The sequence below is a fragment of the Apostichopus japonicus genome, chromosome 22 (genome assembly GCF_037975245.1).
Source record: "Apostichopus japonicus isolate 1M-3 chromosome 22, ASM3797524v1, whole genome shotgun sequence".
NCBI classification, from domain to species: domain Eukaryota; kingdom Metazoa; phylum Echinodermata; class Holothuroidea; order Aspidochirotida; family Stichopodidae; genus Apostichopus; species Apostichopus japonicus.
The window spans coordinates 12625549-12651659 of record NC_092582.1 but is presented as its reverse complement, the minus strand read 5'-3'; the positions used below and the strand labels follow the sequence as shown (position 1 = coordinate 12651659).

At 37.3% G+C, this 26111-nt stretch overlaps 1 protein-coding gene across 3 annotated transcripts in view; it reads right to left on the bottom strand.

The window, feature by feature from the left end:
- The window catches only part of LOC139964134 (E3 ubiquitin-protein ligase UBR4-like), an 82504-nt gene that overhangs the window by 9158 nt on the left and 47235 nt on the right, over positions 1-26111 (bottom strand). For 2 of the 3 annotated variants that reach the window (XM_071965502.1, XM_071965504.1), the window contains exons 60-99: positions 25626-25760; positions 24941-25182; positions 24412-24633; positions 23633-23752; positions 22984-23076; positions 22297-22368; positions 21587-21664; positions 21025-21243; positions 20417-20495; positions 19965-20126; positions 19474-19648; positions 18706-18936; positions 18298-18385; positions 17823-18016; positions 16988-17227; positions 16001-16139; positions 15411-15536; positions 14955-15092; positions 14553-14737; positions 13914-14019; positions 12620-12799; positions 11833-11923; positions 11403-11530; positions 10907-11039; positions 10170-10378; positions 9510-9692; positions 8520-8601; positions 8000-8173; positions 7424-7545; positions 6807-6960; positions 6608-6651; positions 6183-6263; positions 5748-5835; positions 5020-5101; positions 4598-4751; positions 3562-3684; positions 2427-2617; positions 1524-1596; positions 874-974; positions 228-330 (exon numbers count right to left, since the gene is read on the bottom strand). In XM_071965502.1, coding sequence (XP_071821603.1) covers positions 228-330; positions 874-974; positions 1524-1596; positions 2427-2617; positions 3562-3684; positions 4598-4751; positions 5020-5101; positions 5748-5835; positions 6183-6263; positions 6608-6651; positions 6807-6960; positions 7424-7545; positions 8000-8173; positions 8520-8601; positions 9510-9692; positions 10170-10378; positions 10907-11039; positions 11403-11530; positions 11833-11923; positions 12620-12799; positions 13914-14019; positions 14553-14737; positions 14955-15092; positions 15411-15536; positions 16001-16139; positions 16988-17227; positions 17823-18016; positions 18298-18385; positions 18706-18936; positions 19474-19648; positions 19965-20126; positions 20417-20495; positions 21025-21243; positions 21587-21664; positions 22297-22368; positions 22984-23076; positions 23633-23752; positions 24412-24633; positions 24941-25182; positions 25626-25760 — 5540 coding nt within the window. The remainder of the gene's footprint in view (positions 1-227; positions 331-873; positions 975-1523; positions 1597-2426; positions 2618-3561; positions 3685-4597; positions 4752-5019; positions 5102-5747; positions 5836-6182; positions 6264-6607; positions 6652-6806; positions 6961-7423; positions 7546-7999; positions 8174-8519; positions 8602-9509; positions 9693-10169; positions 10379-10906; positions 11040-11402; positions 11531-11832; positions 11924-12619; positions 12800-13913; positions 14020-14552; positions 14738-14954; positions 15093-15410; positions 15537-16000; positions 16140-16987; positions 17228-17822; positions 18017-18297; positions 18386-18705; positions 18937-19473; positions 19649-19964; positions 20127-20416; positions 20496-21024; positions 21244-21586; positions 21665-22296; positions 22369-22983; positions 23077-23632; positions 23753-24411; positions 24634-24940; positions 25183-25625; positions 25761-26111) is intronic. The other variant, XM_071965503.1, reaches the window with a different exon arrangement.

Here is a 26111-nt window from a genome sequence, read left to right as displayed (position 1 = left end):
ACATTACAATTGTTTGCTTTATTCATATCGAGATCAATACTTCATAAGCTTTTCCATATGACGAAACCAGATAGAAAGTGAAAACAAACATGAATATTCATGTTGACAGCTGGTATATAATCATCCTACATTCATATTGTATGTTGCGGTGAGTCCAGCAGGACACAGAATCAAGTAATGTAATTCTTGACCGTTTACTTAATTTAACAAACGCAGCATGAACATACCTGGGTCTTAGCGTGTCCCTTGCACAATCCAGACAGGAGCCGAAGGACAAACGGTAAAGATGGCTTCGCCAGGAAGTCTTTCCAAGGTTGAGAATCAAGGCTACTGTTGACGGCAAACGAAAATGAAAATCTCACTCGAATTTCAATAGGGAGATTGAAACAACAGTCTACTTTTGTAAATTAACTCAAACTTATAAAATAATACTATAAAAATAAAATTTTGGATTAGTTTTGTGAAACAAAGATACATTTCTGCAGTAGTACTACACAAAGTGAATAAAGTCATAAATGTAAAAGAAACTTTGGGGTATTTTGTGACACCAAATGAATCAAACACCTCAATAAAAGTCTAAGGGTTCCCAAACTTTCTTGAAAATAACAATTTCATGACTTTTTACTTGACAAAATGAGTGAATTCCATAACTGTTTGCATAGAACATGAAAAATTGGACAGACTGCCAGGAAGAAGAAAGAAAAAAAGAAAGAAAAAAAAAACAAGCTAGGTTAAAAACAGTTCAAGTAAGTAATTCCACTTCCCATGACTTTGGACATATATACTACTTTCAATGACTTTATAAATGATTATTACTGACTATGATATACCGGTCACATGACATCCCTCCACCAATCACATCTCATTAATTACCTGTCAACATCCGGTAGTTTGTTGATGACGTAGAGGACTGCTAGATCTACGATTCCTTCAGCTATGATTAAGTCCTTCAACTGGTCACCATTGGAGTGTTTCTGTAACAAGGAACAAGGTATGTGTCGATAAATGTCACAATCTTACAGGAAGATAGGGTTGACAAGAATTGGCGCCTGATCTGTACAAAGATATCTACTGCAGTCAAATATGTGTGGATTTTAATGTTGGTGTAATAGCTAAAAGAATAAACACAAATGGTTATTGGATGAAAGAGTTATTCATAGTGAAGTTAAGGATACTAACAGTACACTGAACACACAAACAACTGAACAAAAAATAATTAATAACGAAGATATTAAATAAACCAAACAGCTTATCACATATCACATCAGACAATGACCCCACTATTAAATGTTTTCTATTAGAAAGATCACTTTTGATCAGGCACCTGTTAGTCATGAGCTGTACCCTTTTGAATCCTACAGTTGAAACCAATCATCACTGTGTTTACCATCACCGACTCTTTTTCAGGGTTTTCAGTATTTTTTATAATCACGGTTTTTACCATCCTTTTTCATTTATTCCTTATAACGTGCAACTGTAAATGATACGACTTTGAGAGAGCAGGAGAGGGGCGATAGTCTTACCTCGATGCCAGCTGCAATAGCACAGAAGCACTCTAGATGCAGCTGCTCATCTTGGGTGTGGCTGTCATCAAACCTAGGAGGAAAAAAATCATCAAGATACCTCATTTTCTCCACTAACTTGCAATTATTACTTAATAAAATGTTCATAAAAGTCTGTATTACAGAGAAACACGTATAAGATTTCATTACCTCAAAGTCTATTTAATATCTAAATCTAATAAGGAATGTCAGATCCAACCATCTTAATGACACAAAGGTTTACAGAATACTGAATAGTCAAGAATATCAGTGATGTTCAAACACATCCTGACTACAAATGTGTACGACATTACGATATTTGGGAATTGTCAGTTTTATTTTAGTTCTGTTTCCATATATTTCATGGCAGTTTTTCAATTTACAATTTATTCAGCTTTCTCTAAAGAAGAAGAAAAGAACACCAATTTTTACCAAGGTCAAAAAGCTCTTGGTAAGTTCTGGTACATTTGCACTGATCAAATTTCAATTTCACAAAAGAAGAGTAAAATCTGGGTAATTGGGACAAGAGATTGTCAGGATATGAGAAAACATTGATATACATACCCGTTATCTATGCTACAGTGAAGTCTTATATCTGATAACATTGTAGGTAGTAGATTTCATTATGTGTAATACAGTAATACAATGTGAAACATGTTCAGCATCTACTCTTCCTTAATGTTTGTACCATTTTGTACTGTTAAAGTAATCTTCACTAATCCTTAGCGATGGGTTCATTGTCAGCATTTGTCCAAGAGTAGATGATTAGATATCAGATGTCTGATAATCCTGGCTCTTATAGGTTAATGGTTGGATATCAGATTTGCGATAATCCTGGCTCATATATAGGTCCTGATAAATCCTAGTGGGCATATATAGACTTACTTTTCAAACTCGATGTAAGGCTTGAAGTATTTCACCAGCATCTGCATTTTCTCGTAGTCTCCGAATGAGAGGAACGGTATGATCCTCATGAGTCCCTGTAGGACGTTACTCTGAGAGCGGACGAACGGGCTACTGGCACGGTCCAGGAGGGCCATCAACTGAGACTTGTCGCAGGCAAGCATGATCTGAGGCTACCAGAGGTGATATGTCAAACAAGAAGAACCAAAAGCAACATTTTATGTTGGGTCGTATTGCCACAAGAGACCAGGTACAAATCTAATATTAACGTATAATTTGGTTTTACTAAATCTAACAAAATAGTCTACTTTGGTGCATTTGTATGCCTGCTCCAAATGAGTAATTATTAACAATATAATACTGAATACTTTCTTATCCAATAAACATAGTGTAAAATCATAGACCTACAATGTTTATGCCTAAATTCCCAACTTCTGTCATGATGTTGCTTGATTACAGTAACAATTTTGTATCATCCCAGTATCAGTGTATCAATGAGGTACCACCCAATTGTGACCATTCCATGCAAATATGCATTATCCAATGGTAGAAAGTGTTCTGTTTTCCAGGAAAGCAGACACTCAAATAAGAAACCAAGATGGCCAGGATTTAGACTGGAGAGTTATGCATCTGAATAATGATGAATATCTAAACCGGTAGTCACTGCACATAACAATTTTCTTTCATCAAAATGTTTCCGATAACATCATTTCTCATATTTCAGATTTATGGGAAGGTAACTATCCATATCAACAAAGGTGTCTTTTCAAATAGACTGTAAAACAAAAAAGGTGGGTTCTATTACTTGATGTCTGCTAAATACATATTCATTAGATGGTACAATATTAATATTAATTTAGTGGCATGAATATTCACGCAAACCAACTGTCAGGGTACCTTATTATCAGTTTGGCATAAATTTAAGGATATATAGGAAGGAAAATGCATTTCCAAGAAACAAAGAACACATTTCCTCACATATCCTTTACCAAAAAATAACATTTCCCTGTGGATATTGTGAGTGAAGAGGTTAAATATTTGGGGATTCAGTGGGTTAATTTCATTTGTCAGAGGCCATATATACTGAAGGAGCCTGCATGAAACTCTCAGTTCTTACCTTATCTTTGTCAGTGGGTTCATTGATGGCTTCTAGCAGAATAACCTCCATGATGGTCAGAACCTGTTCAGCTATCACCGAACCGCCTCCTGAACCGGCATGCTCATTCTCTGCTAAAAGAACCTACAACAACAAAATGAAATTAAAGAATAAAATTAATTGCTAAATTCATGATGATATGAAACTGTTAGATACTTTTCTGAAAGAGGGAAGAAATTTTGTTGTTGAAGAACAATATGGGATTACTGAATTATATAGCCTGACATTGCAGCTGATGCCCAGTAACCAAATCATCTCTTGAATTTCAATTCTACAAACAAATATTCTTAAGCTTCATTTTCATAACAGAGGTGCAGCTGTTGCATGGTTTGAATTTGTATAAACCCAACCCAGAGATAATTTTTTTTGTATGTTTGTTCGGAAGATTTCTGTCTTATTACCAAAAGCATACAGTACTGGTCAAAGAGAAAACCATTTTATTAAACATAGAAGCACTCAGTCATACATTCTATTGTACATTGATGTGACTATTTACTAACTTTTGATTTGATTTCAGCTAATCTTAGAAGGAAATACTTCTTTTTGAGGCACAACTACAAAAGCTTGCTAAAAGATCAGTCCTCTGATTAATATATCAAGAAAACAATGTCCATTTCTCTCTTGATTTACAAGATGTGTTTCAAACTATAACTACTGTCTTAAAATGCTACCAGCCAAGGGAATATAAAAATATTTTCTACCTTTGTTTCAGGTCTCTTCACCTTTGCTTTCAATTCTGCCTTAAAACATTTCCGATGTTAGTTACTTTGATAATAAATACAAATTAACCAATACTCTTTGATGTTTTTTATTTTCTAAATATTTTCACGTAAAGTCGAAACCACCAAGCAACTACCTTGATTCATAATATAAGCAGAATCTTTTCAGGTCTTTACTGTCATCTTTTTCAACCATAATTAAACTGCCATATTAAACTGGAAGACCCAAGAATTATTGAAGAAAATTAAACGCGGGTATAAAACAAAGAAATTCTTACCCGATTTAGGACAGCCATCATGATGTTCACCGTCTGCATCTTGGGTCTAATCAGCTGCTGACGATTCACTTTGACTTTGACGCAGAAGCCGAGCAGTTTCAGCAGAAGGGTCAGAAGTTGCTGACCTCTGACCAGGTCCATTAGATGAGCTAGTCTGGAGAAGAAAAGAGAAAATGAAGAAATATGAGATCGAAATAATTGGAAAAAATAAATATTAAAATTACTAGAAAATGAGAGATAGGTTTGTTGCTGCTTGAAGGAGACTAAGTTTCCTGTAATGGTTTTCAGGGTACTAAAACTAAGACAGAAACTGCCAATTCACAAAGATTAGAGTCTATACACAAATAGGGGAAGGAGCAGGTAGTAGTGGAGTGGGGAGCGGTGGATCAGGAAGGGGTGGGGGTGGTCTTGGTGACTATTACCTGTAGAGGATGACTTCCAGACCTTCACAGGTAGTCATCACACCGGCCATTTTGTAGACTTCCTCATCATCAGCCTCCTCGTCTGTCAAAAGATAGAGAAGAACAAGGTAAACCTCTCATCAAAATGGCTGATCCTTAAAATGATAAAATCTAATACCATAGCTTGAAAAATAAATACTGAAGCAATACTGCAACCAACTGCAACCAACTGGGAGATTTCCTTGCTTGATTAAAAAAATGCCAGGATTGAATGTACTGTACAGGTATTGTAAGAGATCTAAAGTTCATCTGTAGATTGCTCGATACGTTTTTGGTCCGATCTTTGCTAACCTTTAATGACCTTTGACCTTAGGAAATCAAATGGTGTGTCTACAGTTGCAATGAAATGTCTGTCAGCTGTATTAGACATTGACACTATAACGTTCTTAAACTATTGGTTCACATTGTAATGTCAAACAACCAAGACTTTTTTCAAACCTTTCAAAAGAGAATTGACTTTTTTTCATAAAACGAGGCCAATTCCCAACCACTGAAGAAATATGAATCACATAAACAAAGTAGAGTTCAACAAGAAAAGTAACTATTGCAATATGCGTAAGAGGTATTTGACACTTTTAATGACATTATTTACCAACTATGTTATGTTCAACATGATAAGTAAAGACTGTGGAATATGCCAGCCAATGCTATAAAGGTTAACATTTGAAGTGACTTCCGAAGAAGCATACCTGTGCTGTTGTTGAGGTTTTCAATGAATTCTTCGGTAGCATCTCCGAGAAGCCCTCTCATTCTGTAGATAATACGCATGGGTTCTCCCTGATAGAAGAGGACAACAGAATCTCTACCTGTTAATTGATCTTATTAAATGATTCAAAGCAAAGAGATGGGATGGGGACAGGAGAGGGGGGGGAATGTGGTGGGTATATTTTTTATTTTGAACAGTAACGATTGTCTACAAGGTATGAGCCATCTCTTGTGTTACAGGGTGCAACAAAGATAGCAACCTCATCAGTGTCTGTCCAAGCATTTCTGTGCTGAGCAAGCCCCCAGTAATGGAACAAAAATATCTGCTTTTAAAGCAGTACAAAGGTGTGCTTCGGTTGTACTTCAAGCAAAACCAAGACAACTGGACAGAGCAACATTGTTATCTTCACAAATCTTACCTCATTATCTGGACACCAGATCTTCTTGTAAACTTCTTTAACAGGGAGGTCCAAACTCATAATCTTGTTGTTCACCAGGAGCTAAACAGTAAAAGACCACCGAAGCAAGAGTCACCAAATATAGCAGTACATTGGTAAAGTAGTTCAACATCAGTACACATCACCATGAATGAAAATAATACTCAAAAGATGGTAACCTCTTATATGAAACTTACATCAAAAAATAAAAATAACAAATAAAAAATTTAAAAAGAAGAACAAAAGAAAGAAAGCTGATTTTAACCACTTTTACTTCAGCTCTAGTTCCTTTTCTAAAATCTATTTTAATTATATTTTGTGGGACACAAAACCTGCAACTTTTTTCTGCATTCCCCAAATAATTTTTGTGTTAAAATACCAACAATAAAAAAGCAAAAGTAACCTACCTCCATCCCTGTGTCATCCTCAAGCAAGGCAATCAGTTCACAATCTGAAAGAATAGAAAAAGAGAGAAGAGTTTTATTCTTTGTCTTCCAGACACAAAAATTGTTCCAAGAAATGAAGCATCTGAGAAAGAACTTCACCATATGGGAAGGGGGGGGGGGAGGGAAGAGGGGGTGGTTTATATATCAAAAAGGAACTAACCTCTACATATTTTGTTCTTGACTTCTCTCATGGTGGGTCCTAGGTCTGGTTCGTTAGAGCTGTATGGGTTACCCTGCATGCGACCTTGAAGGAAATCTTCCTGTTGAGGGTCCTTTTCCAATGTCATGAAAAACTCACCGACCTCATTTTCCTCCTGAACAGACATAAACGAAAACAATTCCACGATTGAACTATGAAAAGAAATACTTAATATCTGTTTATAGCAAGACTGTATAATTGAAACGGTTTTATTATTATAAGAATCGCAGTACCATGGAGAAACAACCTCTGAATGTCCCTCAATAATTATAAGTATCTCAGTACCATGGAGAATTAACCTTGGAATGTCCCTCAGTTATTATAAGAATCTCAGTGCCATGGAGAATTAACCTCTGAATGTTCCTTAGAAATAGGAAAATGGTGGCGAAAAACTATTTGATAAATTATTGTTACTTAAAAACTATAAATATAATAATCACTTAATGCTGACTTGATTAAAAACACTGACAGAAGTGTTCAACCATATTATTAATGTTATGCTAGTAGCATCTTTAGCACAAAATAATTTTCTGAAAATGCATCGTAAAATGTACGGTGTGCACCGCATCAATACATACTGGGTAGATTATGCTACAGAGCCGTTCAAAGATGAATACTGGGGTTCGGAGGTCGTCTAGTCCGTAGCGCTTCACAGTGTCCACGCAAACAGCCATGAACGCTCCCGTCTCTGACTCAGTACCTACCAAAAAAATATAAATGACGGAACAAAGGTGACGATTTTCAATCTCAACTTTCACAAAGAATGAAAAAAAATATATAAAAAAATGACAAATGTTCATTTTGCTTGAGGGAATATCAAAACACAAAATGGTCAGTTGTTGCTTACATATATATATATTCTATTCTCCAAATGAAGAGGACAGGAACCCTTGTTTTAACCATTCAATAACCTCGTTGGTTTCTTCTTTCCCTGTTAGGCTCAGAATCAATCATTTAGTTATCAAGTTCTTGACTACGGTTTACATTATAGATTGCAAAATGCTCTGAAGAAAAATCTGACACACTTTTTCAGAATAAATGTGATCAGTATTCATCTGATAACATTATGAAAGGTTAATAAACTTATAATAAACTTATTGCAATGGTGTTAAAAAACAGTTATTTGGGAGTTATGGTTCAGTTATGCTACTGACCTGTGGTCATGTCCTCCAGGAGGTCCAACAACATCTGTTGGGTTTCATCGATCAGTTTAGTCCGTTGAACGATGAGTTTGCGTAGGGCTAGGTAACCGTGGAGGACGGGTCCTAACAGCTTGCTCTTGTAGTGACGACGAATTGACTCCACATCCAGGAAGGAAGAGAGGAGGTCTGAAGGAGGAGGAGGTAGAAGGGGGCATGGGGAGTTAGAGATTACAAAGGAGAAACCACTTGTGTAAGTCGATAGAGAAACAAAACAGTTGCTACCTGGTAACACGAATGACTAACTGTGTATGAGTGAAACATCATTTTAATTCTCGACATTGTGTCCATCCCTAATCCTGAACAAGTAGAATTTTTTTTTTCACTTTGAAATAAAAATGTGTTTTGAAATGATATATCCTTGAACCAGCCAGGAAGTTTATTTTCTTAATTAACATTACATCTCCAAATTTTCTTAAAAGGTCTAAATTGTTGTCAGATGGCATGCTATCCGAAACAACAGATATTAACTTACTGGTCAACATTTTCAGAGCATAACCCTGGGAGAGGTCCGATGTTAAAGTGGTGTCTTCCAACAGAGAAAGGACTTCAATCTCCTGAAAATTTAAATAAACAAGAAAATGGACATGAAAACTGGGGAGGAAATCAGAAGTTTTTACTACATGGTCACAGTTTGAGAGGAATGGTACTGTATGAATATAGTTGAGTTATTTAACAGGCCAACTATGAACTCAGTCAACTATGAGATAATCTAAGCAAAAGAGCAGACAAAATATGAACTCAATACAATTATGAACTCAGTCATCTATGAACACAGTGTAGTTATGAATACAGAACAACATATAGTGGACTATAAATGAAGCTAGTTATGAATGCAGACTATGCAGACTATAATCATAGTCTAGTCATGGATGCAGACTAGAAACATGGTCTGGTCATGGATGCAGACTAGAAACATGGTCTGGTCGTGTATGCAGACTACAAACATAGTCTAGTCATGGATGCAGTCTATAAATATAGTCTAGTCATGGATGCAGACTATAAACATGGTCTGGTCATGGATGCAGACTACAAACATGGTCTGGTCATGGATGCAGACTAGAAACATGGTCTGGTCGTGTATGCAGACTACAAACATGGTCTGGTCGTGTATGCAGACTACAAACATAGTCTAGTCATGGATGCAGACTATAAATATAGTCTAGTTGTGGATGAAGACTATAAACATAGTCCAACACTGAATATAATATAATTGTGACCTAAGACAAAATATGAACTCAGTACAATTTTGAAATCAGTGAAACTGTAAACTCAGTACAACTAAGAACATGGCCTAATAATGAGTTCGGACTAACTATGAATTCAGTCTTATGTGGTTATAATCTCCCTAACTGAGAGATCTTAACAGAATGTGCATTTGTACTTTTCCAGCATCAGTACCAATAAGTAATTTCAATTACAAACAATTACAATAATTGCTTTCTGTTCTGTCGGATTTACCCACCTTGGTGATGAGTTCTGCTACATGCGGTAAGACCCCTTTGGCAGCCAGATAAAGCTTCCAGTGGGCAGCGCTGATCAATCGTTGATAGAGCGTGATGAATTCCACCGCACTCTCTCCGCTGGGACCGATCTCATCCAGATAGCTCGTCAGGAGGTCCAACATCTGCTGTCGTCTGCTAGAGACCTAAAGGTCAACATCAGAATGAGAATATAGTAGTGAAGTAATTCTAGTCAGAATCTTCTTTTTCCAACATTACACTTTTATTCTGTCAACGAAAGCAACATTCATTACTACTCAGGTGAACACAATTGCTCTTCACAAAATCGAGCAAAAAATGTCCAGAAAAAAGAAGAAAAGGTCAGCAAAAGAATTGTGCATTTTGGTTCTTGGTTGACCTAAACGAGGTATCAAACCTATAAAACAAAATAATTGTATCACTCGTGACTTTCCCACCAGAGGTGAATGTCGCTCCAAATTATTTCATTTTCATTTATTAACATTAATATCTGAAACTGCAATTTATCTAGGTTTGGCCAAGTTTGAATCAAATTGTCCAAAAACTCAAAAATCAAATATTGCAAGGTGATATATAATATATTCAAATAAATGCTTTCACCGAGATGCTTATTGTGAACTAATATACGAGCTGAGGCAAATTACCTGGCATATGGACTCGACGATGTTACAGGCTACTTGTCTAGCTGACCTGGACGAGGGGGAGAAGAGAACCCGTCTCAACCAGGTGGTACCCCCGAGATGGAGGCTCTCCGGTGACTTCTTGGCCTCTACCATCCAACGACGAGCGTACTTCTCCATCAGGTACTTGCCTCTCACCTGCTGGGTGCTGTTGTCAGACTCGGCCGTGTCACCTTAAAAATAAATATTTGTTGATTTTAATCCAAAATCTTATCTAATATAGCATAATTAATTATTTGCATTTATAACTGTTTCTAGAAATTCCATTTCTGGAAGCGCATGCAGTGTATCCCGTTCTTCAGTGGAGAGAACCTCGGTCTTTACTTTTTCATTTTTTTGGGGGGGGGTAGTTTCTTGGGATGTTCCCTTAATTCATTGCTACATCAGCCTCTTGTTCCAATTTTTAGATTAAAAAAAAAGTCATATTTAGTCCCATCGCCAAAACTAGCTTTTTGTGTCATTACAGAGCAGAGGGGTGCTGATGAAACATTTCATACAATTTGCATTTTGCTTTCTTTATATTTTCTTCTTATTAGTTTCTTCACAAAGAATAACCTGTAAACCACCAATGGAGTAGAAGATAAAATGATGTGGCTGTACAGTTAGCTTTATAAATTAGACTAATTGATATCTGAAAGACTGTCTCGGTTAAATCTTAATTTGTTTTCTTGATAACGTACTTCCTTTCCATGTTGCTTTACCTGGTGTGTTTGAAGGTACTCTCTGTTTCCAGTAATCGTACATTCCCTTGACTTGACTCAACCAATCCTTCGTATTGATGTAGACGTCCCATCCCACCGGTTTCACTGTGCTCAGATTTCCAACTGTTTCCTCCTATCAATGAACAAGGAAAAGTTGTAAAATGTATTTCACTGGTCTTTGCTAAATCACTGGAGTCGTACAATTCACGGATGTTTAATGGGGACATGTCAATATATTTGATGGGGAGGAGAACTGGGGATGTGTTGAATAGGAGGTGGGAGGGGGATGGGTAGGAGGAGGGAGAGGAGGAGGGGAGATGTGGCAGTGGGAGGAAGTGTGGTAGGGAGATAGGTGGGAAGATTGGGGGGAGAAAGTGGGAGGAGAGGTCACACTCTAGAATTTGGAACCAAAAATCAAGAAAAAGTTCAACTCTACACCATTATTTATCTTCAACTATGGAGAACCATGAAAGACCTTCTTCAGATGCACCCATACCTTATTCTTCTTGCTGGTAGGGTTGGCTGGTTTAATGACATGGTGCATCACTTTCAGACAGGGCAGTGTTATATTCTCCATCACCACAGGGCTGCTGATTTTGACAGACTTCATGAACAACGTCATGACTGGTGAAAAAAAAAAAGGAGAGGGAAAAAAACATATAAAGAGATTGATATTTGTAATCATAAAGAAAACTGCCAAACAGGCTGAGTTAACACTGACAACTATCCGAGAAGTCTCATTCCATAGTTTTTCAAACAATGGCTCTCTTGTTAAAGAGACAGTTTCCTCTTCACGAATCTATCCATGTACTCCATCAATAATTATCTTTTAAGCCGTTAATAATTAACAGGTCTAAAGATTCTTGAAATCTTAAAATTTGGCAGATGTGATATCACAGCTTTTCTAGCAACTCAAATTTACTTACTGCATTTGAGCCTCATCTCCCAGCAGGAATCGTAGCGTTCAGCCGTACAGGTGCTCATTAGCAGCATCATCAGGTATCGGAAGCTGCTCGCCTGCATGGGAAAATCAACAAATCAAACAACTGACTGTCTGACGACTTTATAGATAATATTCATCGATTAAATCCAAGGGTTGCATTCTTGCATTAAAGTAACTAAGAAAAACAGCTTTTAAATTACTTATACCTCAGGGGACATCAACTTGACACAAGAAATGACAATTACCAATAACAAAGACAAATTTGCATATGAAAATATGAAATAGTAGGAAGAGAATAGAGAATGTTTTGATTTTTGTATGATCTTAGTTATAGGGTAACTCAGAACAAGATGCCACGCCATAAAACTATCACATTTTATTCTTTTATACTCAATCAAGAAGAGAGATTCATCCTCATAGCGATCCGTCCCACGGTACGTTCCATGGGATTAATTAAATTGAAGCCACAGCTCCTTCTGAAGTGTCAGAGTTTGTTTACAATTTCCCTTCAGCCATTTCGATATTATTTATAAAGAGGGATCAGTCCCAAAGAAAGAGTTGAATTTCCCTGGTTAACAGAGTACGTTTCTTGTTTGCCAAAGTTCACTGGGCTTCATGTAATTTCAATCATAGCTTCCTTTCAGCTGTCGACTTTTGTTAGGAAATTTGTCTTCAGCTATCTCGTTAGTATTTAAAGCCCTCTGTGAGCTTTAACTTTATCGGACATACATCTCCAGTGTTAATGACAACAAATGAGACAAGAAACTAACCATATCTGGATTGACGTTATCGCTGAGGACTGCCGAGATGCGGGTCATGATGAGGTCGTTCAACATCCCGGTTGCTACGGGATTATCCTTGGTGAGGAGGAAGATGAGCTGACGGACCTCGTTCCGGTAGCTGGTGTAACCGCTGCGGAGGTTGTACTCCACCAGTTCATTGAGCAGACCCTGAGAGGATCAGAGAAACAGTAAGGATGAAAAAACACTCAGTAAGGGAAAGTAAGTAACAGTACGAGAAAGGAAGTAACAGTACGTGAAAGTAAGTAACAATAAGTGAAAGTAAGTAACAGTAAGTGAAAGTTAGTAACAGTAAGTGAAAGTAAGTAACAGTAAGTGAAAGTCAGTAACAGTACGTGAAAGTAAGTAACAGTATGTGGAAGTAAGTAACAGTATGTGGAAGTAAGTAACAGTATGTGGAAGTAAGTAACAGTATGTGGAAGTAAGTAACAGTATGTGGAAGTAAGTAACAGTATGTGGAAGTAAGTAACAGTATGTGGAAGTAAGTAACAGTTAGGTAAAGTAACAGTATGTAAAAGTAAGTAACAGTAAGTGAAAGTAAGTAACAGTAAGTGAAAGTAGTGGAAGTAAGTAACAGTAAGTAAAGAAAAGAGAATCTCAACTACATAAGATACCTATCATGGTTGGCCTTCCATTGATGAGAAGGACCCATTCCCTCTGCAACTTGTGTGTTTATACAAATATGCTAAGTTTGACTATGTAACCTAACGGTTTATTTTGCTGTACATTGTGCTTGATCTTTGTAGACAAAAAGAAATTACCCATCACACCACACACTCTACAGAAACACTCCACAAATACACATTAAGCTAACCTTATTTTAGAGAGTACTATCATATCTTAGTGTGCAATCAGTTACATAAGAAGGACAACAGGGAGGGAGGGGGAGGGGGAGGGGGTGGGGAAGTGCCTGACCCCAAAATGATTAATGTAATCGATCTAGGTTCTCTATGCTGCAGATTCCATGTCAAATAGGTCCCTATGTAACTGTGATGAAAGCTAACTTACACAAGTTACAATTTACCAATAGAATTTAAAGTAACTGAAGAACTTAAAATATATCCTGTTCAAGGGTAAGGGAGAAGATGGGAGGATATTGATGGAAAGGGAAAAGAAAGAAATTCCTCTGCCCAGGCCCTCCTTTATATCTGTTCTTGTATAACACTGGATATTTTTTACTTTTTTTAAAGACTAACAACCAGTAAAGCAAAATAATTTCAACAAGACTGAAGAAGTAGCGAATGTTATGAAAGAAGCTGCCTACCTGTCTCACTAAGATGTCTCTGGTGTCAGGATTGGTTGCTAGCGCCCTCAGTAATGTCACACAGTGCTCGGTGGCCGCTGCAGCACATCCGTAGCAACGACCAGCACTAGAGGAGATGAATAATTGTACCATCAAAACAGGGAAATAAACAGACACATCTTACTTTCATTGAATACTTAGACAAACATAAAAAAACAGGGTTGCAGTATAATCCAAAATATATTTGGCACTGTTCTATTAACAGCCCAAGCAATCGTTTATCCGATATCACTAAGCAAATCAGTCAAAACTGTTATACGGGTGCAAAGATGCACAGCAGTTTTCGTACACAACAACCCTTAGCATTTCATAGCAAAGTCAAAGTCTTCAAAATGGCTACACAAAATTTTGACACTCCATTTAAGGAGAGAAAAAAACATTCATCACTGAATGCTAAACATGAAAATTTTTGCCAATTTTGTAATTCATGTTCAGTTTGCTTTTGGGACATGAAAAATGTGACACTATAGAAAACAGTTCTGCCTTTAAAATATCTTTTAATCAACTGCAAGATAAATCAAACTGCAGCAATTAATAAACTCTCCCGTTATTTATTTAGAAAATTTGTTAACTTTTTGTCTTGATATGGGCTTGACTTACTTTCTCTTGGTGACTTTACATGCAGGTACAGAAACAGCGGTAAAGCTTGGAGCAGGAGACGGGTGTGGACTAGGCAGAGGTGAGGTCAACGGGGTCATCCCGGAGTGAGGCATGTTGCTCTTCTGAGAGGCTTCTTTCTGACGTCTGTCGTACTCCACCAGCTCCTTTCGGCAGGCTAGAACTTTCTGTTGAGTAAGACGATGATGGAAATGAACATGAAAACAACTAAAAAAGTGGGCTGGGGGGGGGGAGTGACTTCAAAACTTCTACATCTTGCTTGTGACCTCTGGGGTTACATAAGGTAAACAAACAAGACTTTAATTGCAATAAAAATAATTTTGTTTTTCTGATCTGAGGCAGAGAAGATAATTAAAGGAGAGGAGAAGCCTTAACATGTCTGACCTGTATGATTTTGCTGAGTTCTTCAAAGGTATTCTTGCAATCACCAGAGTACCTCTGGGCCAGCATCTGAATGGCTCGATTGACGGTGGCGGTGGAGGATGTCGTGGTGGTAGTGGTGGATGCAGATGAAGCACCATCCTGTAAAAAGAGGGTGGAAAGTTCAATAACTCGGGAAATGCATGGTCAGAGGGCAAAGGGGATGGGGTAGGGAATGCTGTATGACAATGAATCTGTCACACACAAGCATTCCAATTAAACAAAATAATTCAATCAGGTTTTGTCAACACAGAGGTGAGAAAAGCCATCAATTTTTTGGTGTGTAATAATCTCTTTTAAGCATCATTGTGTTGAAAATCAAAGTCTTGTGTATAAAATACAGAGTGTTAATAACAAACAAACAAACAAAAAAATACCAACAATGAAAATAAATAAACGAATCAATCCATCAAAATTTACCTGATGTCTCTCAAGTCCAGGCTCTTGGACTTTTGCGAGCAGGACTTCAAGTTGAGGGCGGTGTGACACCAGCTGTCGATAGACACGATCAGCCTTTTCCAGCAACGAGTTAATGGTATTGGTAGCCTGCAAAGATGATACAACAACAAGTTTATTTTGTGATCCAGTAGCAAATAAAGACCCCTATATCAAATAGAAGGAAACCTCACACATGTATTTTGTTTACTTTTTGTTGAAGTTCTATCCGAAAGCAATGAGTATGTAATCACAACAACAACAACATTTCATGACTTCCCTTGCTATTGTGCATGGTTTCGTGACTTCCATTCATATGGTGATATTAACCATACCCTTAAAAATTGAAAACAATTATAAATTCAAGATATTAACAGAGTATTTTTTATGTTTCCTACTTTGTTTACAGATATAAGCAACTTCGATCTCAAGCCATACTAATGACAGTATTCAAAGCATCAGAGTAGGTGAAATGTGAAATCACTGTTGAACTTTCAGATGCCAGTTTGTAACAATTAAGTGCAAAATATATTTCCTAATTCTTGAATCTCTTCTTTAAATTTTCGGTTAAATACCTTCTTTCTGTCCTCTTCATTTTCGATAGGGTCGACAGCGCAGCAGGCCTTGGCTGTCAGGGTGTAGTCAAACTTGGCATATTTGCAGAAGCCGCACGAGTTGCAGAGAAATGGGTCCTTCTCATCGTAGTTGATGGCCCTAGAGGGAGCAAAACAAAGAGTAAGCAAGAATGTTACAGAAACAAGAATGTTACAGAGTCTTGACCTCAATATTTTAATTTCTCTCACACTTAACTCTCTGACCTTACAGCACTTCGCAATCTGCTATTAGAAAAATAAAAGAATTTATGCAACAATGTTATTTCTAAACCGAGGATCAAAGTCCATTCACTGCAACTAGAAATGAGAGCTTATAATTTTAAATCCATGACAATGATAAACGGAATGAATTGATATGATCCTTTGTGGAAATAAGAAAAATAACAATAGAAATAACAATGGTAAATGACGATAGCAATGACAAATGAAATAACAGTAGAAACAAGAAAAAGGGAGGCGTGCAAAAATTGGAATTAATATTCTACTATGTTGCCTTCAGTTGCACTGTTGGGCAAAGCAATCAGTTTAAACAGTGTCAAAAGTAGGATGATGAAGGGGCTGCAGCTAATGCAGCCAAGCTGCATCGGATGAAATCCTCTGTATTCTGCTGTTTCACACAATAGGTACTGGTAATCTGCAGAGATAATCTCTATTGTTTGATGACTCAGCCTGCAGGGGATTTTGCAGTCGCTGGCTGCTTTTCTTGTTGCCACGGTACCTTGTTGCTATTTGAACACAAAGATTAATAACCAAAAGAAAGAAAAAAAAATCAATTTTTGAAATTTCAGTTTTGCATTGTTCTTTCACCTCAGAGCATAATTATGTTCAACCTTACAGATGGTGGAATAAAACCATGACCAAGATACAAATTATTATTTTGAAATAGATTACAAAGGAACATAAAGCAGGATAACACAGAAGGCTTTGAAAGTTTCTTAAGAATCTTGCCTGCATTTGTGGCACTGGAAGACATTTTCTCCACAGTTTCCACATACACCAGGATTTGCTGGTACAGACGCACTACACCGAGGGCACTGTAGGGTCTCCGCAGAAGCCGATAGGTTGTCATAGAAATCTGCATATTCAATCATCAGGTTAGCTGCCACGATGGGTAACAGGAACTCGATCTTGACCTCTGTCTGACCTGCTGTCAAAGAACACTTCTTGGCTTTGTGCCAAACTGTTGGTCTGGAAAAAGAAAACAGAAACAAGAAAAGTCAGATAGTTATTGATGAGGGTTGGAGTTGGAAATTTAAGTCAAGCTTACACAAAAGACAATCTATATAATGTGGAATTTCAAATCCAACTAGATAGATGATGAATTTAAACAAAGTTGACCAAGTACAAATGTTTGTTGGTTTGGGATATTACTGCAAAGCATATTGTAATATTCAGTACAACTTTTGAGCTACAAAATGTTTTTATGTGAAAATCAAAGAGGCAGATGAACCTATTAAATTGGGTAGACAGGAATCTTTAAATGCACATCACATATGACACAAAGGGGACCTTTTGAAATGACTAAATCATAACCTAATTGGAAACGATTTGCCGTGAAAAATAACAGTGCCACCATACACCCAGGCGGCCCCACCTACCCGCTCCCACAAACAAGCAACCTGAACGTGAAACGATCACATCTCGCTCAATGCTTTTTCTTAAGTTCTCACTCGACCAGGCTTTCACAGAGCAGTGTGGATAACTTGTCTTTCACATAAATGCCTAAGGCTGATGTAACTATTTAAAAGAGATCATCATTAAGTTTGGTTGAATGTCGACCTACTTGTTCTTGAGATCTACCACTGAGTGTACGGTCCTGTTGTTGTAGTATATGTTGACGGTTCGGACCATCTTGGTACGCTTCAGGTCACTGATGCGCAGGGCGATCTTAAAGATGGTGTGAGTCCCGACCAGCTTGACGATCTGTGAATTAGCTGTGTAACGAGAATCAACTTTCAGCGCCGTCAGTTTCATGTTCTATAGAGAAAAGGAGTGATAAAAAGTTGGAACAAAAATTATAATTTTTGTTTGTTTTTCTACTTGATATTTAACAGAGGTTCTCAGTGTGAAACTGGAGAAAACCGCAATAGAAACATGTATGCTGTTTGCAAGACAGGAAATGCAAGAAGATTAGTCGGTAGAGAAAAGAATACCTTAAAATGGAGATGAATTTGAGACTTAACTACAGCCACAGAAGAAATCACATGATGACCAGACTGCTATAACCTTTCATAGAGAGTATTTTGGTGTTTACTTACGGTGAATGGTATCTCTGGATTATTGCAGACCAGACAAGGCTCACTCTCCAGGTAGAAACCATCAAAAGCAACCAACCCAGCGAGTTCGCTGAAATAGGAGGACGAAAAGAAGGGTTTCTTTTAGGAGTAGCTTTTATACTACATATAAGCAGTGTAGGCTAGGCTTAAATGAGCAAGTCCTGAAAGTGTGGTAGGTCGGTGCCTCAGAGTTCTTGCTTGCTTGGAAAATAAACATGACTTCCTTGAAGTGCTATAAAACACAGGAGTTGTGACTTTCTAAGATAACACGATCACTGACAATTTGGTGTTGCATTATAGCTTTAAGACAAGAACTGAAAGCCTACCACACAAAAGTCTATACTCTCCCCAAAACTGTTTATTTTGGAATACATCAACAAAACAACCTACTTGTAGATGGTTGAATTTGGATGGTTGGTGAGGACTTGGTTCTGCGTCTTGAGGAGAGATGCTGCTTTCTCAACGTACTGAAGCGATTTCTCTGTTTTCTGTGGAGCTTTCAGAGAGAAGTATCCGAGGAGGTCAACATACTGGGCTGCTTTCCGGCCGTAACTGGACAGCTCTGGCCAGAGATCCCACATCAGGTCCAGCAGTAGCTCTTGTACACTGCTAGATGAACTTCTGGTGTTTAACAAATGGTTGAGTATGTCAGGGGAATTGGAATATTTTAGTTGAAAATCGAAATAAAAAATTTTACTGGTCAAGATAATAACTAAAAAGGTTTCAAACAATGATAGGATTTAATATTAATGAAAGGCTAAAATGACAACTGTGAATTTGTGCTACACTGGGTAGTGAGTCATAACCAGAAACAAATAATGACAATTCCATTTTGTCATTCACCACTATCATAAATGAACTCATTAAAACATACTCAATTATTGTTTTGGCTGACAGATCTAATATGAAGGAGGTACTATCAAAGTCTATATTAAACTTAACCTGGCATTGCCATATCATAACTTTCCAAAAACTTGTCTAACTTTCTATACAATTGCAAGCATACATGACAGAAAGCTCAGACACAAATCCGAACCATTGCCTACCCACCCCCAACACCCCTCCCACAGCCATCAGAGAAAATCCAATACATAGAACTGAGACATGCTTTAAAGAAATTTTCTTGAAATGTTTAATTTTTTCCACCGAGAGTCTTACTTGAATATATGGAGAACCAATCCATGTGCCTGCCATCTGAGCTGAGAGTCGTTAGATTCCAGGAGGTGATGTCGGATGAACTTGGCGAGAACACCGTGACCCACTAACTGGGTGACCTGTTTAATCAGCTGTTGACAGAGAGCTTCATCAGGCTTCTGTAATTCTTCAGAAGAATCTAATAGATAAAGTAAGAATGAAACAAAGATGATCTACTTTGTCTTAGACAATACAAAAATGTAAATAAATTACAATTAATGCAAGTTTTGGAAAAGACAAATTTGGGACATGTGTTACAAAATATTGTACAAAAGCATGTTATATATGGAATATATATGGAATCGTCTTCTACGTAGAGCATCATTTGAAATGAAAACAAAATTCCACTTATCACAGACGGAAAAGTAAAATAATAATAATTGATGAAAAAAAACGGTATTTCAATAAAAGTAAAGTAAAATGAAAAAATTTCAAGTAATCTGAGATTTTGTTACCTCTACCTTCAGATTTGTCCTTCTTTGATCTGCTGCTGCTGGAGGAATGAGAGCCGGAGGTCTTTTTGTTTCCACAGAGAGCACACGTCAACAGCTGGAGCAGAAGGGATGCAACTCCCTCATCCAGGTAAAAACTTGCTTGGAGCAAGCTCGACAAAACCGCTACAAGGGAGGGCAGAATAGAAAACTTAAATATTCTAGAAAAGGTATACAAGGGTTGTTTTTCTGACAGAAGATTGCCTACAATGTATGGTAAAGAACAAAATATCATACAATAGGAAAGAACATAACAGTAGAATAAAATAAACCACATCATAGCATCAAGTTTCACATAATAGAAGCAGAATAGCCAAGAATAATCTAAACATATAGAATTTCAGAGAAGAGACTCAAATAGAAAAAAACCAAAAATCTCAGGAGTACTGAACTAAACATATAGTGCAGAGACTTACTTCGATCCTGGAGACAGAATTTCTGCCAGTTGAGGGTTCTGGATGCGGCCATTTCCTGGCAGGCTTTCAAATGCTCAATCTAACAGTAGAAAAGATAAACAAATAATAAATAACAGCGTGGTTATGACACATACTTGTCAACAAACTGAACAAAAAAAATGTGTTTAAAATATTAAACTTTGCCATGTCCTATAAAAAGTAATTGTTTACCATAGCACCAAAAGTTTGAATTTGAGATAGAGACTCCCCCCCCCCTCCCCTCTCTTTTTATTTTCATTTTCTAAGCTTATTGTGATTGTTAGTTTACTGCGGGACCATTATACAAGATACGTAATACATACATACTAGCTAGCTGTACAGGGATGAGTTCCACTACTACATTTTTGACCGGGGTTAAGTAAAGTAGTACTACGATAGTCCTGAACTATATATACTCATAAATATTCATAACAGAATACTGTGAGATTGGTATATTTTTATACAAGTACGAACTGGCTTTAATAGTTTTGTCCATCCGAGAAAGATAAATATGTCTTTGACAAGTATTTGCAATGCAGGAAATAAAGTGTGTTACACAAAGACTAACGATGCAATAAAATAGACCTCACCAGTTCTATGAGGGTATCATAGGGTAGTGTCAGGGGTGTAGCAGAGGTGTCAGAGAGGTTCAGTCCATTCTGTTCACAGATCTTTTTGATGTCTTTCAGGTGTGATTCCAGAGCGTGGAGGTCTCTAAGATGTCTGTACTTGTCCTTGGTCCCGGAGATGAAAAGCAGAAGCTTTCTGACCTGACGCCTGACGAACGGGGTCTGCTGAGTCATCATGTACTGTTCGAAATGAAGAGAAAATATAGGTGATATATATAGGGCTAAGGGAGATAAGTGGATGAGAAAATTATGGATGGCTGAAGAAAATTAATTAATTATCACAGGTAAGTATCTCAGGGAAAACAAGACTTCACCATTCTGCCCAACACCTTCTTTCACTAATACATAATCATAATAACAAAGATAATAACAACTACAATAATATCATTAATAATAGTTATGATAATAATGATGATGTAGATGATGAGGAGGACAATGATATAGGAATTAAGGAGATGAGATGAGGTGAGGGGAGAGAAGGGGGGAAGGTTGTATTTAAGCTGTATTTGTGCTGTATTCTTACCTCACAGAGATAGTAGAACCAAGCCTGGTCAAAGATGGGTTGACCGACGGAAGGTGAAGTATCACAAATTTTCTTGATCTGAAGTTGAATGAATGTAGAGTGACAATCAGATAAAGATTTTCGACATTTATTTCCTCTTTCGTGAATAGAAAAACAGAATTAGAAAGATTTAAAATTTAACTGATACAAACAAGCTTAGACTACAAAAAGCTTAGAAGACAAGCAATCTTAGAAACAGAGCAAATGAAGGCAGAGGAGGTCTAAGAAAGGCAGAGCTTGTGAAAGTAGATCCCTAATGAAAGAACAAAATAAATTAATATGAGCAACCAGAACAAAACACACAATAAGAAAAGATACAATGAAACAACTGTCAAGCACTAACATTTCACTTGAAATAGAATATTAACATACACAGTGCTTTGAGGAGATAAATTAATTGTACATCCTACCAAACCAATCTACTACCACAACCATTCCACAAAAGTTTAAATTTAAATGTTTAAAGCTCTCCTACAGTTCTATGTTTATTCCAAGTCTTTCTCAGAAAATTTCACTTGAATTTAATACACAATCTATCAATTAAAATGCAATTTTGGGAACCTCAGACAAGCTTAATATGAGAATATACACCAAAATTGTTAAAAGCCAAAAGTGTTGCACTGATTTGCTATGAACTAGATTATTAACTGATGCCATTTCTGGTCATTTACCTGGTAAGGGAGTCTGAGAACCATCTCCGTCAACAGCTGAGGGTAGGCCTCGAAGACATCTCCAGCGTGACCCTAAATGACACGTACGAAAGAAAAAAAGAAAGATACGTTCACAGCACCCAAACAATAAATGATATGAAGATACATACAACATTACAAACAAATACTGTGCTATTTTTAGACTGCTGTTCTACACCAGTGGTCCACAAACTTTATGCCCACGACCCAGGATCTTCCATCAGGACTGAGCCATGATTGACCAGGTTCCAAACTCTCAGAATCTAATGTCTAGAATGTATGAAAGCTGGCTTGGACTATGGACATGTCTTAAAACAATAACAATTACAATAATCTACCTCTGTCGGCGAGCCCCGAAAGCTGTAGATAAATATTCGGGCGCCTGGGAAAATAAACTTGAAGAACCAAATGTTATTTGCCCTACCCAGGCTAAGGGTTGCGCCCTTACTTTGCTAAGCTTTATTCTAAAGTAATTACAAGCCAAAAACAATACATGAGTGAGTTTATCAATAATTTCATTTATAAACTGAAATTTATGGGCACCCTTTCTTCCAAGCTTAAATATTATTGTTCCATATACTCCAATGTAGTCTCTTATTTTATCTCTTGATACACTAATTGGGAAGAAAAGATGAAAAGAAAAGATAAATTTGCTGTTCCAGTAGATACCTTGACATATTGTCTCAAGAAGAACGGTGACATGTCAGGAGGGGAAGATGGAGGGTGAGGCTTCAGTAAGTTGTTCCCTGGAGCAGCAGTGTCCTATAAAAGAAATAAAATAAAAACAGATGAAAATCCCTCATCTTTAACTCTACACTTTAAAATTGATATAAGGTGCGGGGAGGGGGTGGAGGGGTGGTGAGGGGTGCTCCAGCATCCTGCAGAGTGGAATGAAATTCTTTGTACCATTCGATTACGCACAATAAAAATTTAGAAATTTGTTAAGGGTGCTGTGTTACAAAATGGTGCTAGTTATTGCAACAGATATTTGAGATTTTCTCCACTTTTTTGTCCACAAATGTCGGCAGTTTTTGGGCGACCCTGAAAAGGGGTACCGACATGCAGTGTGAATACCACTGGTTCATATGAAAGGCAATGAAGGCTCTCCACCCAGGGGATTAATGGGTACCTGTGAGGTAACTTGTCATTGGGCGCATTATATAACTGCTGCCGACTTGAGGGATTGTCTCTGGGACAAGTTATCATTGACCAGGGGTAATATAACGTCTGTAAGGCGCTTTGAGACCTATTGCTGGTATAAAGCGCTATATAAAAAGCAAAAATTATTAAATATTATGAAGTTTTTTAAATGACTTACATCCTCCTGGACGACCTCTAACCAGTGTTCCAAGAGCGACCTGAGAATGCAGAGACAGTAATCAACTGCTCCACTCTCCAGCAGAGATGAGGCTGTTGCATGAGATATCTGAGTAGATGCCTGGAGAATGACATATCAGAGAGGAAAAGAGAGAGAGAGATAAAGTTTAGATTAAAGGTAATGAAACTAAAAGATTAATATTTATGACATATTAAAGATTGAGAATTAAATCTAAACAATTTCAACAAGATTTTACAATTTTTTTGCGGTAGATTTTGAGGTTTAAATAACTATGCGGTACAACTGAATTGTAATAAAAGAAAGTATTCCATACAAACATCATATTAGGACTTACATTATATAATATTTAGATGTAAGAACTAATCACAATTACTTTATATTCCCAACACAACTGTTACTACTATAACAGTAAGACAACTGTGTATTCCATACAAATAATTAAAATAGACTTTGAATTTGAACTGAATTTGAACTTATTGTCCACAATCGGAAATTCGGCTTACACAGGTCGTAAACGAAAAAGGAAAAGAAAAAAATGAAAAGCAATAGTATAAGATATCAATAGACTGCGATACACATACAGTAATACAAACAAATATACAGCAAGTCCTACAAATAAGAAACTTATCTTCTCACTTGTGAATTAATTATATGGATAGAATTAGGCACAAATGAGTACTATAAAGGTCATTGAACGTACAGATATCTGTGTCCGTATCTTTAATCTCTAATACATTTTAAATTCTTTAGATACACACCTCTGAGGCTGTTTTTGTTCCAGACTTGGTCCTGGACATGAAGACACTGAGAAGCCTCATCACGATGAGCTGGACCTCGTGGTTTGGTGTCCGTTCAGATATCTTCTTGAAGTCTCTCTTCTCTATTTCCAGTTCCTTCAGCATGGTCTGCAAGAGATGATTCAGGGCCTTCCGGTCATCTTCCTCCTCTAGGTCCAGATCTGAACTCAACATCAGGATCACCTAAGGAGGTGTGGAATTAGATTTAAAGAAGAAACAAGAGTATGAGATGGCAATACAATTAAATACAATATTAAACTGATGTCTTCATTTAAGGTTGCTCAACTTAAACTTTGATTGTCTATAAACATGGTATTGTATAGTATTGCATAGGTGATACATTTTAATTGATGGTTACATTTTGGATAGTTTTCAAGTGGCTGTTTTGTTCCTTGAAATGACATTTAGCCAACTCATGAACACATAATTCATGTATGGGATGGCTCTATAAACTCCACCCACTTGTCACATATATGAGAGACTGCCTTACCTGCATGTATGGGATGGCCCTCACGCCACCAACTCCTCTCAGTTCTGGCATGTACTCCAGCAATTTCTTGAGTAGGTGTCGTCTCAGTGAATGCATCATCTGACTGGTGTTAGTGTCCTCCGAGACCAGCATCTCTTGACTACCACTGCCTGCCCCGGTCACTACTCCCCTGTCTGATCCTCCCTCAGTACGTCCTGTACCCTGCTCTTGGACATCTCCGTATGCACTGCTTCTTCCACTCACTGAAAGGATCAAGTCAAAAGGGACCAATGAAAAGCTCATTTGAAGTAGGTATAGTCTAACTACATAAACTTCCTTTCCTGACACTTGTCTTCCAAAACAGTACCCATTCCCAGTACAAAGCTGCAACATGTCTTTTTTTGTCATGCTGCCCCACCTTGCTTAGACACTTGTGTCTCAAGTAGAATGCTGAGTGGGGCTGCAGCATAATGTTACTAGGCTGCGTAAGGCATAATATTTTCACACAATTGGCACTGCTTAACTGCAGATATAATATCTATTGTTTGATATCGATTCAGCCTCGCTGCAGGGGATTTTGCAGCTGCTGCAGCTTTTCCATTTTACCAAGTGACTTAACCTGCACACACAAGATTCATTTTAAGTTTAATCCCACATTAATAAGTCAGCCTTGTCTTTAAATATACAGGAGAGTGGTTGCGCTTACTGCTGTGTTCTCCTGTGATAGAATCGACCCCACTAGCACCGCTCTCCGATTCTGCACTCCCAGCATGCTCAGCTGGTGAGGTACGTAGAGTTGAGCCCTCGGTAGCAGCCGTGCTCCCTTCATCATCACTTGCAGCTGCGACAGACAGAGAGGTAGTTTTATGATTATTATTATTATTATTTTACCAGATTTATAAAGCGCTCTTTTCATGCTTAAGCATGTTCAAGAGTGCCTGATGAATTTTTCTTTAGGAATTTGGACACATAACAATTGCAAATTCTTGTACAACAGTCTAATATACTCACCATCAAATTCCCTTCATTTGCATGCTAAGCGAATATGTCCAAAAAGAGTAAAAATATTCTAAAAAGGTTTAAACTTTCCAATTTACTTTTCACTACATTTTTCTGTAATACATTAGATTTACAATACCAGATATGAATTAAATATTGAAAAACTGAACCTTTCATTTCTTCAGATTTAAAA